Source organism: Sorex araneus, chromosome 8 (genome assembly GCF_027595985.1).
Source record: "Sorex araneus isolate mSorAra2 chromosome 8, mSorAra2.pri, whole genome shotgun sequence".
In the NCBI taxonomy this organism is placed as follows: domain Eukaryota; kingdom Metazoa; phylum Chordata; class Mammalia; order Eulipotyphla; family Soricidae; genus Sorex; species Sorex araneus.
In genome coordinates this window covers 53,878,751-53,888,987 of record NC_073309.1, presented here as the reverse complement: position 1 = coordinate 53,888,987, position 10,237 = coordinate 53,878,751, and the positions used below count along the sequence as shown (strand labels likewise).

The 10,237-nt window shown below is 56.8% G+C and overlaps 1 protein-coding gene across 1 annotated transcript; it reads left to right on the top strand.

The window, feature by feature from the left end:
- The first annotated feature begins 3,141 nt into the window (after window positions 1-3,141).
- Window positions 3,142-9,948, top strand: SIGLEC10 (sialic acid binding Ig like lectin 10). The gene is made up of 11 exons (XM_012935299.2): window positions 3,142-3,178; window positions 3,249-3,623; window positions 3,707-3,988; window positions 4,137-4,184; window positions 4,270-4,533; window positions 6,033-6,080; window positions 6,201-6,458; window positions 6,551-6,835; window positions 7,333-7,426; window positions 7,513-7,621; window positions 9,200-9,948. The coding sequence occupies exons 1-11, from the start codon at window positions 3,142-3,144 to the stop codon at window positions 9,461-9,463; spliced, it is 2,064 nt and encodes a 687-aa protein (XP_012790753.2). The 3' UTR covers window positions 9,464-9,948.
- Window positions 9,949-10,237: the final 289 nt, after the last annotated feature.

Here is a 10,237-nt window from a genome sequence, read left to right as displayed (position 1 = left end):
GAATGGTGAGATCTTGGTGGTGAATCCGTAATACAGCTCATGGAGGAGCTTGATGTATTGGGTTTGAGCACCCTGTTTGGCTAGGGCTTCGTTGACTGCTTCAGTCTGAACAGAATCGAAGGCCTTCTTTAAGTCAATGAACGTTAGAGGGAGCAGCATCTCAAACTCTCGCGAAATCTCAGTGAACTTGGTCACCGTGTGAATATGGTCCATCATCATGCTGAATCCTTTTCAGAACCCGGCTTGCTCGCATAGTTGTCCTTCATCTAGTGTTCTGCCTATTCTATTCAGGATGACACGAGTGAACAACTTGTAGACGACAGACAGCAGGCAAATTGGGCGATAGTTGCCAATGTCGTGGATGTCTCCCTTCTTGTTCAACAGAACGGTCCTACTGGTTTTCCACTGGGACAGAACCTTGCATTCAGACAGGTAGCGTGTGAAGAGCCGAGCCAGTGTATTGATGAGTACTGGCGGCAGATTCTTCAGGTGTTCGGGTCTGACCTTGTCTGCACCGGGTGCTGTACGCATCTTTACCAACAAAATGGCATGTCGGATTTCGAAAGGGAGGACGTTGGGAATGACATATCCATCCTGCGGAATTTGGTATGTGGGCAGGTGGACATGGCTGTCAAAGAGATCCGAGAAGAAGTCGTGAATAATCCTCTCCATTGCCTTTCTGGAAGATATGATAGATCCATCAGGACATCGGAGGGCAATCATCTTGGTCTTGTCGTTGGTGAAGGACAGGAGTTGGGCAAAAGCGAGGACTTTTCCTGGCTTCTGCAGCATCGGCCAACACTGCTGCTCTTCTTTCTTTGAGGTCTTCCTTTATCGCTTCTCTGCACGGCTTTGCAAGCTCGGATGTGAGCTTGTGGTTGCGTGAGGCTCGCGCCAAATCACATTGACAAATGAGCTCGAGAGTTTCCAAAGACAGGCGTCTGTTTGTGGCTATCTCACTCTCAGCATTCTTCGAGCAGTCATGGAGGTGCTGAACCAGTCGACTGTACTCCTTGTCGATGTTGTCAAGGATGGCACGTTGCCGCAGTAGTGCCAAAGAGCTCCCAGTTGGTGGTCATTCTGGAAGTGCCCTTCTTAAACTTAAACTTTGCAGACCTTTCTCCCTGCTCTGTGAAGTAGAATTTTGCACGAGGGAGACAGTGTTCCAATCCTGTTTGGGATTCCAAATAAATAGAAGAGGGGCTAGAGTGATGGTCCAGAGGGGAGGGGCTGACTTGCATGCAGCTGACCCGAGTTTGTTCCTCAGCATCCCTTATGGTCCCCTGACATCGCCGGAGTCATTCCCCATCACTCATCATTCCCCCAACACTCCGGCATGTCCCCCAGCCCACCTGCATGTCCCCAACCTCCCTCATGTCCCCCAGATATCCCTCATGCCAGAGTAAGACCTGAGCATCTCTGGTGTGCCCAGAAACTGAAGTTTACGCGTGGGGAACAGCAAAGGAACCATTAAAAGAGAGGAGGAGGGGCCTGAGAGTTAAGAGAGGGGTAAAGGGGTTAGACTGTCTCCCTAAGATCTTGGTACAACTCTCCTGAACACAATGGGTTTTCTGAGCACTGCCAAGGGTCATTCCTGAGCATTGTGGCAAGGAATCGATCTTGAGCATTGTTTCTCTCCACCCCCCACACATACACAGAGAGAGAGAGAGAGAGAGAGAGAGAGAGACAAAGAAAGGTACAAGAGAAAGGACAGAAAGACATGAGGGGAGAGAGGAAGAAAGACACAGAGGAAGAAGGAAAATATTTCTCAAGACCACAACAGGATGGTTTGAGGAGACACGAGTCCACTGTAGGCCACTTGCCTTGCATGTGGCCACCCTGGGTTTGATCCCTGGCAGTGCATATGGTCCCCTGAACCTGCTACAAGTGATCCTTGACTGCAAAGCCAGAGTAAGCCCTGAGCTCAGCAGGGTGTGGTCCAAAAAACTAACACATAAAGAAAGCTCCTTTTTGGCTCATCAACCATAGCTGTGGTTGACCATGGATCTGGACCTTGTGGGGGAAGATTCCACCCAGCTCCATGGTTCACACTGGGAGTGAGTATCCTCGCCTCAGGGATGATCCAACAATGCCCAGGGGCTGTTGGAGGAGCACCTCGGGGCTTTTCTGTTTTGCCCCTACATGGTGGGTCCTGGGCACAAACATTACCTCAGAAACCTGCGTCAGCAGCTAGCACCCCCTCCCCATGGGTCCAGGGCTGGAGGCTGGGGATGGGAGGGATGCAGCATCTCAGGAGGAAGTTCTGACTGAGAGGCCCCAGTGCCCTGTCCTCAGCAGCTTTGGGCAGTTCTCCGTGCCAGGTGCTGGCATGTCAGGAGAGGAAGGGGGTGTAGAGACGCAGTACAGCGGATACGGTGCATCCTGGCACTTGGTTGATGCAGGTTCAATCCTTGGCATCATCCCAAGGGCCCCCTGACCCCCACCAGAAGTGATCACTGAGCACAGAGCCAGGAGTCAGCCTTGAGAACTGCAAAGTCTGACCCCCCACACTCACACACACTCACAATAAAACAAACAAGCAAACAAGGAGAGCTGAAAGGGCTTGTGAGGCCTGAATTTCCTCCACTGCACTTCATGATCCCTCCGGCACCATAAGGGGTGACCCCGGGGACTACCGAGCACCAGCAGACCTGCCCAGAACCAAGTGGGCAATTGCTGAAAGTCAGCGGGTGCAGGCGTGGCCCAGGGCCATCCTGAGCAATGCTTGGGCATCTGCCCCCAGAAAGACTGGCCGGGGCCACACTCCAGTCTCCGCCTACAGCTGCCCCCACCAGGGGCCCCCATCAAAGTGTGGGTTGTGAACTTTCATTTCTGCTTTCCCCCGAATCCACGTGCAGGGGAAGCCTCAGACCCAGCCCCTGATGCCCGCCTCCCCCAGGGGACTCAGAGAGGGGTGGCAGGCACTGTGGGCGTGGCAGGGAGGCAGCGCTGGGGCCAGTGGCCCCGGGCTTCTCCAATCAGAAGTCCCTCCCATGACTAGGTTCCCCAGATCCTCAGCGTCCCCCACTCCCCCGTCACTTCCCTCTCGACCCTGCTAGAGACGGGTTGGGTGCTGGGGAGTGAAGCTGCCTGACTCCGCCGTGGTGACCCTGCCCTGTGCTCTCCTGGGACAAAGCTGAGATGGTCCTGCTGCTGCTCTTGACCATGCTGTGGGGTGGTGAGTGGCCGAGGCCAGGGATGGGGGCCCCTGGGGGTGGGGACTGAGCTGAACCTTTTTCTCCTCTTAGGGTCACAGGCTCAGGACGCAAGGTACAAGCTGCACATGCAGAGAGTGGTGACGCTACAAAAGGGCCTGTGTGCACTTTTGCCCTGCACCGTCAAATACCCCCAAATTGGCTGGACCCAGGAGACTCGGGCTTGTGGCTTCTGGTACCGAGTGGGGTCCCCGAAGAGTCCCGTGGCTACCAACTGCTCTCCTGAAAACGTGCATCACAGCACCAATGGGCGGTTCCAGCTTCTGGGCCAGCCCAAGGACTGGAGCTGCTCCTTGCTCATCACAGACGTCCAGGAAAGTGACCGGGGTGTCTATTACTTCCGAGTGGAGAGGGGGCGCACAGTGCTCTACAATTACATGCAGTACCAGCTCTCCCTGGAAGTGACAGGTATGGAGGGGCAGGTCTCCCCAAGGGCCACCCCAGGTGTTCCCCAACTAGTGCTAATGGCTAGGATGCCCGCCCTTTCTCAGATCTGACCCAGAAGCCCGACATCTACATCCTTGAGCCCCTGAGGCCTGGACACCGGGCGACCGTCATCTGTGTGTTCAACACCTCTGCGGAGTGTCCGGCCCCCACCTTCTCCTGGGAGGGGGCTGCCGTCTCTTGGAGGAGGACCCAAGCCGGCACCCACATGTCTTCGGTGCTCACGCTCGAACCCAGACCCCAGGACCACAGCACCGACCTCACCTGCCGTGTGCGCTTTGCCCCAAGCGGCTTGAGCACAGAGAAGAAGCTGAGGCTGGAAGTGGCCTGTGAGAGGCTGGCGGGCGGGTGGGGGGCTGCAGGGGGCGTGGTGCAGAACCAGGCGGGGTGTGGGAGGGCCGCGCTGTCCAAGAGTCCCCCCATCACTGGCTGCGGGGAGCCCCGTGTGCCATCCCCTAGCCGCCTTCCTGCTTACAGATGCCCCCAAAGACATGGTCATCAGGGTTTCTCGGGCCAAAGGGGCAGGTAAGGCACCAGGCTCCCCTCGGGGGGCGGGCGTGGAGTGAGTGGGGACGGCGCTGGGGAGGCTCCCCTGCCTCTGTCTCCGCAGCCCCGCAGCTCCAGGAAAGAGACTCTCCCCTGCAGGCCCGGAAAGGCCAGTTTCTGCAGCTGCTCTGTGAGGCCGACAGCCTGCCCCACGCCACTCTGACCTGGGCCCTGGAGGGCCGAGTGGTGTCGTGCTCCCGTCCGCAGGGCCCCGAGGCCCTAGCGCTGGTGCTGCCCGCAGTGACGGAGGGAGACGCGGGGACCTACACCTGCCGGGCGGAGAACCCGCTGGGCTCACAGAACCGCAGTCTCCACCTGGTCGTGCAGTGTGAGTGGGGCGCAGAGGCGGCCGGGGCGGGGCCGGGCAGCGGGGCGGGGCTAATGGACTGGCTAATTGGAGGGCGAGGCTCAGGGGGTGGGCGGGGAATTGGGACAAGGATGGGGCTGTTGGGAAGGGGAGAGTCTGGCTGGGGCCAAAGGGGCAGCATCCCTGAGCTGTCAGGATCCCAAGCCCAGTTCCCACGTGGGTATCCCCCAACACACACACACACCACACACACACACACACGCACGCACGCACGCACGCACGCACGCACGCACGCACGCACGCACGCACACGCACTTCTCTGCAACTAAATCCGGTGTGAGAATTGAGAACTCAGTTCTGTGCTCTAAGGGTCTGCCCTTAGACCAGGACAGGGGCTCTGACCCCCAGGACACTCCTCACCCGGCTGCTGACCCGGAACCTGAACCCAGAGCGAGTACACTTGTACCGACTAGCGGTTCCTGTGAAGGGCCGAGATTCGGGTGGGAGAGATGAGAGGGCCGCCAGAGATGAGGTGCCGCCAGGCCCCCTCCAGCGCCAGCCTGAGCTCACCAGCTCCCACACACAGGCCACTGTAACACCCACCTATTATTGGCCATGGTTCAGTCTCAAACCAAATTCTGGTGATGAGATTAGTTCCCCTGGCACCCAGCCCCCAACTTGGTGCTTCCCCCACCTCCTTCACCAAGAGGCTTCATTAGCATGCACTCCTGTGCAGCCAGGAGGTTCACTAGCCAGGTCAGAGCACAGCAGGTAGTGCATTTGCCTTGCATAGGCTGACCCTGGTTTAATCTTTGAAGACTGCCAGGCGTGCTCCCTGAGCATAGAACTAGAATTAAGCCCTGAGCACTGCCAAGTGTGTCCCCCCCAAAAAAAAAAAAATAAAGAATTGAAGTTTGCTCTGTCAGGACCCCTTAGGTTTCGAGGTTTTAAGGCAGTTAGTGGTTGAGCAAACATCTTGCATTAGATCCTGGTACTGGGGGCATTTGGTCTCCATGATTTTAAAAGCTTTCATTTCTTTTTCTCCTGTGATGCGGGTTATGAAACCCCGGCTGGAGATCTGTAGCACTGAGCAGAGATTTCTTTTTGTTTGTTTGCTTGTTTTGCTTTTTGGGGTCACAGCCGGCAATGCCCAGGGATTACTTCTGGTTCTGCACTCAGGAATTACTCCTGGTGGTGGGGCTTGGGGGACCATATGGGATGCTGGGAATTGAACCTGGGTCAGCCGCGTGCAAGGCAAACGCCCTACCCGCTGTGCTATCGCTCCAGCCTCGAGCAGAGATCTCCTACTGCAGCTCACAGACCCAGGAGCCCTTCCTGTCCCTTTCAGGGCTGTTATTTAGATTTCAGGGGGGAGCCCGCACCCACGGTGCTCAGGGGCATTCCTGGAGACACTAGGATTCTAGCCAGGGTCTCTGGCGCAGTGACCAGAGTTCCTTTGGATGTTCCATATGCTTGATCCCAGAATGCTGAGTGCTACAGCCAGGGCCTTGTCTGTTTAGATCCCCCTGAAAACCTGAGAGTGGTGTTCACCATGGAAAATAGGACAGGTAAGAAAGGGGGGTCAACAGGTCAAACTTGGGGCAGCCTCTGGACCGTGAGCACAGCTGCTGGAGGGTCCCCGTGCCCTCATAGTCCCTCTGTCCTGCTCTCTCCCCGGCACACCGCAGTCCTGGAAACCTCCAGCAAAACCACAAGCTTCTGGGTGCTTCAGGGCCGGAGCCTGCAGCTGCTCTGCGTGGCCCACAGCAACCCTCCAGCCAACGTCAGCTGGGCTGGGGGCCCGCTGGCGCCGAACCCTGTGCAGTCACGGGATCCGGGGCTCCTGCTCCTGCCCAGGGTTCAGCCGGACCAGGAAGGAGAATTTACCTGCAGCGCTGAGAACCTGCTCGGCTCCCAGAGCGTGTCTGTCCACATCCAAGTGCACTGTGAGAGCCGTGGGGGCCTCTGCGGCTGGGACCCCGGGGCCAGGGGCAGAGGGACCCCCGCTGATGCTCCCCCTCCCCCCTCCCTCCCACAGCCTCCCCGCTGTTGCTGGGCCCCTCCTGCTCCTGGGAGGCCCAGGGCCTACACTGTAGCTGCTTCTCCCACGCCCGGCCCGCCCCTGCCCTGCACTGGTGGCTGGATCAGGGGCTGCTGCTGGAGAACCGCAGCAACGCCTCCTTCCAGGTCACCTCCAGCTCCCAGGGGCCCTGGGCCAACAGCTCCCTGAGCCTCCGGGACGGCTTCGGCGCCGGCCTCACGGTCCGCTGCGAGGCCCGGAATGTCCATGGGTCCCAGAGTGCCTGGGTCCTGCTGCTGCCAGGTCGGGGCGGGGAGGAGGAAGGATGGAGTGGGGCAGCGGGTAGCCCCTACCCCCGACTTGGTGCCTGGGGAGATCGGGAGAAGCTCCAAATGGAGAGGTCTGGGCAGGAGAGGGGTCAGGCGCTACCTCACTCGTGGCCAATCCCTGCGGACTCCCCAGCACTGCATGTCTCCCCAGCGCCGCCAGGAGTCACTCCTGAGCACAGAGCCAGGAATAGGTTTGAGCACTGTCAGGTGTGCCCCACTATATATATATATATTTACATATATATAACATATATTTATATGTTAAGAGACAGAGAGAGAGAGAGAGAGAGAGAGAGAGAGAGAGAGAGAGAGAGAGAGAGAGAGAGAGAGAGAGAGAGAGGCTTGACGCTAGGCCTGGGGGACAGAGGTGGAAAGGGAGCTGCAGAGAGGAATAGCATCTCAGCAGGGGTGCAGGGGTGCACCCCTGGTCCCCGCCTTGACATCCCCTCTGTCCTCGGGGTCCTGGCACAGATGAGGAGGGATTCCTATCCAAGCATTTCTCCAGTGGAGCCCTCGTGGGCGCTGGCGTGTCGGCGCTCCTGTCCCTCTGTGTCATCCTGATTCTGTGAGTTGGAGTGCTGATTGGGATTAGGGGGGACACCCGCCAGAGGAGCAGGTGTGACAGGGGCCATTCGAGCATCTGCTCCGTAGAGTGAAGACACTAAAGAAGAGGAAGGTGAATGGGGAGCAGGCAGAGAGGCTGTCCCGGAGGAGCACTATCCTGGACTACATCAACGTGTTTCCTCGCGCTAGGCCTCCGGTGAGTGCCCCCAGGCTGCCCTCCTTCCCAGCGCCCAGCCCAGCTCTCTCCACTGCACCCCTCTCTGGGATGGCTCCCAAGGCCGGAGACGCATCACGGTGCTTTGAGTCCCTAAGGAAGTTAATAGCCCCCAATCCAGCTTTCTTGCAGAGTGGGTTTGGGGTTAGTACCAGGCACTGCATCTATCTAGACCTGCTACTCTGCTGTTTTCATGCCTCTGACATGAGTCATGATCATGTAGGGAGATAGCACAGCGGGGAAAGTGTTTGCTGTGTGTGCAACTGATCTGGGTTCTGGCCATGGCACTGTGCATCACTGGGTGTGCCCTCCCTCCCAAAAAAGGAAGAGAAGGAGGAGGTTGGGGAGGAGGAGGAGGAGGAGGAGGAGGAGGAAGAGATAAGCCTGGAGAGATAGCACAGTGGCTGAGGTATACGCCTTGCAAGTAACTGACAGGGGTTGGAATTCAGCCCAACGTAGGGTCCACTTACCTCCCTTAGGGATCACTCCTGAGCAGAGAGTCAGGACTAGTACCTGAGCATAACTGGGTGAGGCCCCAAAGTCCACCCTACCTCCAATTTTTTCTTTTTTGGCCTTTTGGACCACACCTGGCATGCTCAGGGCTGACGCCTGACTGCACTCAGGGATCACTCCTGATGAGCTCCGGGGACCATATGGGGTGCTGGGGATTGAAGCCGGGTGGGCTGTGTGCAAGGCAAGCGCCCTACCTGCTGTACTGCCACTCCAGCCCCCAACCCCAACTTTTCTAATCAAACCAAGTAGCTGGCACGGAGGATGTAATTCCATGGTAGAGCACATGCCTCAAACACGTGAGGCCCTAGGCACAATTCCTGACACTGGGAAAGAAAAGGCAGACAAAGGAACAAAGGAAGCAGGTCACGTCTGCCTGGAGAACCAAGCCATGACAGAAAATGTGCAGCAGGGCAGCTAGATCTCTGAGTCAAGAACAAAAAAGAAAGAAAGAAAGAAAGAAAGAAAGAAAGAAAGAAAGAAAGAAAGAAAGAAAGAAAGAAAGAAAGAAAGAAAGAAAGAAAGAAAGAAAAGAACGAAAGAAAGAAAGAAAGAACGAAAGAAAGAAAGAAAGAAAATAAAAGAGACAGGAATCTGGAAGGGTCATACCTGGCTTTCAGGTGTTGGGAGAACAGGAGTCAGAGGTTGGGGTTAGAGAAGGAAGTTGTCATGAGGGGCAGGAGGGGGCTGGCAGGAGGGTAGTGGGGGATGGGCACGGGTGCGCGTGGAGGCAGCCGGATCCATTTGCCTGGGCGGCCACAGATATGAGCCACAGGCTGGGGTGGTGGGGGGGGTGGTAGAAGTAAACACAGGGTTCTTGTTTGCTCCTGCCCACACAAGCTCTCAAAGTGGGGTGCTTGGTTTTGCTCCCCGATGTTGCTCTAGGGCCTCCCTCAGTATCCTGTGTATGCTCAGGGCTCAGCTGAATATTGCATGCACGAGCCAGTGAACGAGTGACTGCATGCACAAGCCAGTGAATGAACGAGTGTGTCCCTGATGCCAGTGAATGATTGATCATATGATCATGACCAATGTTCCCTTCCCCCTTAGGCTCAGAATCGAGAGACCAAACCAAGTGATCCTCAGCCTCCTGCCCCGGCTCCCTCCCCACAAGCCTGGACCAACCAGAAGCAGCAGCAGCAGTGTCCCGTGGGTCCCAGGGGCCACCCAGGACCCACAGCGTCCGCGCAGGCCCTGCAGAGCAACCAGGACGAGGTCCATTACTCAAGCCTCCGCTTCCATGAGCGCCGGGCCCGGGATCCGCAGGAGCCCAGAGAGAGCCAAGAAGAGTACGCGGAAATCAGGTTCCGCTGAGCCCACGGGGACAGAGGGCTGTGTCCCCCAGTGCGAGGGCTGGGGGCCAGGGAGGAGAGAAAGCATTGAAGAGAAGGAACCCAGAGGGAAGGTCTCCTCAAAAACTAATCCTGGGATCAGAGAAATAGTGCAGCAGGGACGGTGCTTGCTTTGCACATGGTTGACCCTGTTCAAGTTCCGGCACCAACTAGGGTTCCCCGAGCACTGCCAGGATGAGCACAGAGCCAGGAGTAAGGCCTGAGCACCACCAAGTGTGGCCCCCCCAAAATCCTCCAAGGATGATCTGATCTGCTGGACAAGTCTCTCCTCCAGAACCAAGAAGCTTCTGGAAAAACCCCAGCAGGGCATCATGTTGCGCGGACCTCAGAAATGGTCAGTCCCTAAGAGACCACGAGGCAGTTCTCTGCCTGCTGGGCCAGTGCTCTCCTGGGGGCCTGGTCATCACTCCGCTGAGCTTTGGTTTGGTTACTTTATATGTTAAAAATCCCAGGTGCACACATTAAAAGAGGAAGACTGGTCTTTGGTTTTTTGTTGTTTGTTTTTCCCCAAGGTTACATTTTTTTAAACTGAAATTTTTTTTTTTTAATTGAATCATCCTGGGCTGAAGCAATAGCACAGCAGTTAGCGTTCTCCTTTCATGTGGCCAACCCGGGTTCGATTCCTCTGCCCCTCTCAGAGAGCCTGGCAAGCTACCGAGAGTATGGAGCCTGCACGGCAGAGCCTGGCAAGCTACCCGTGCATATTGGATATGCCAAAAACAGTAACAATAAGTCT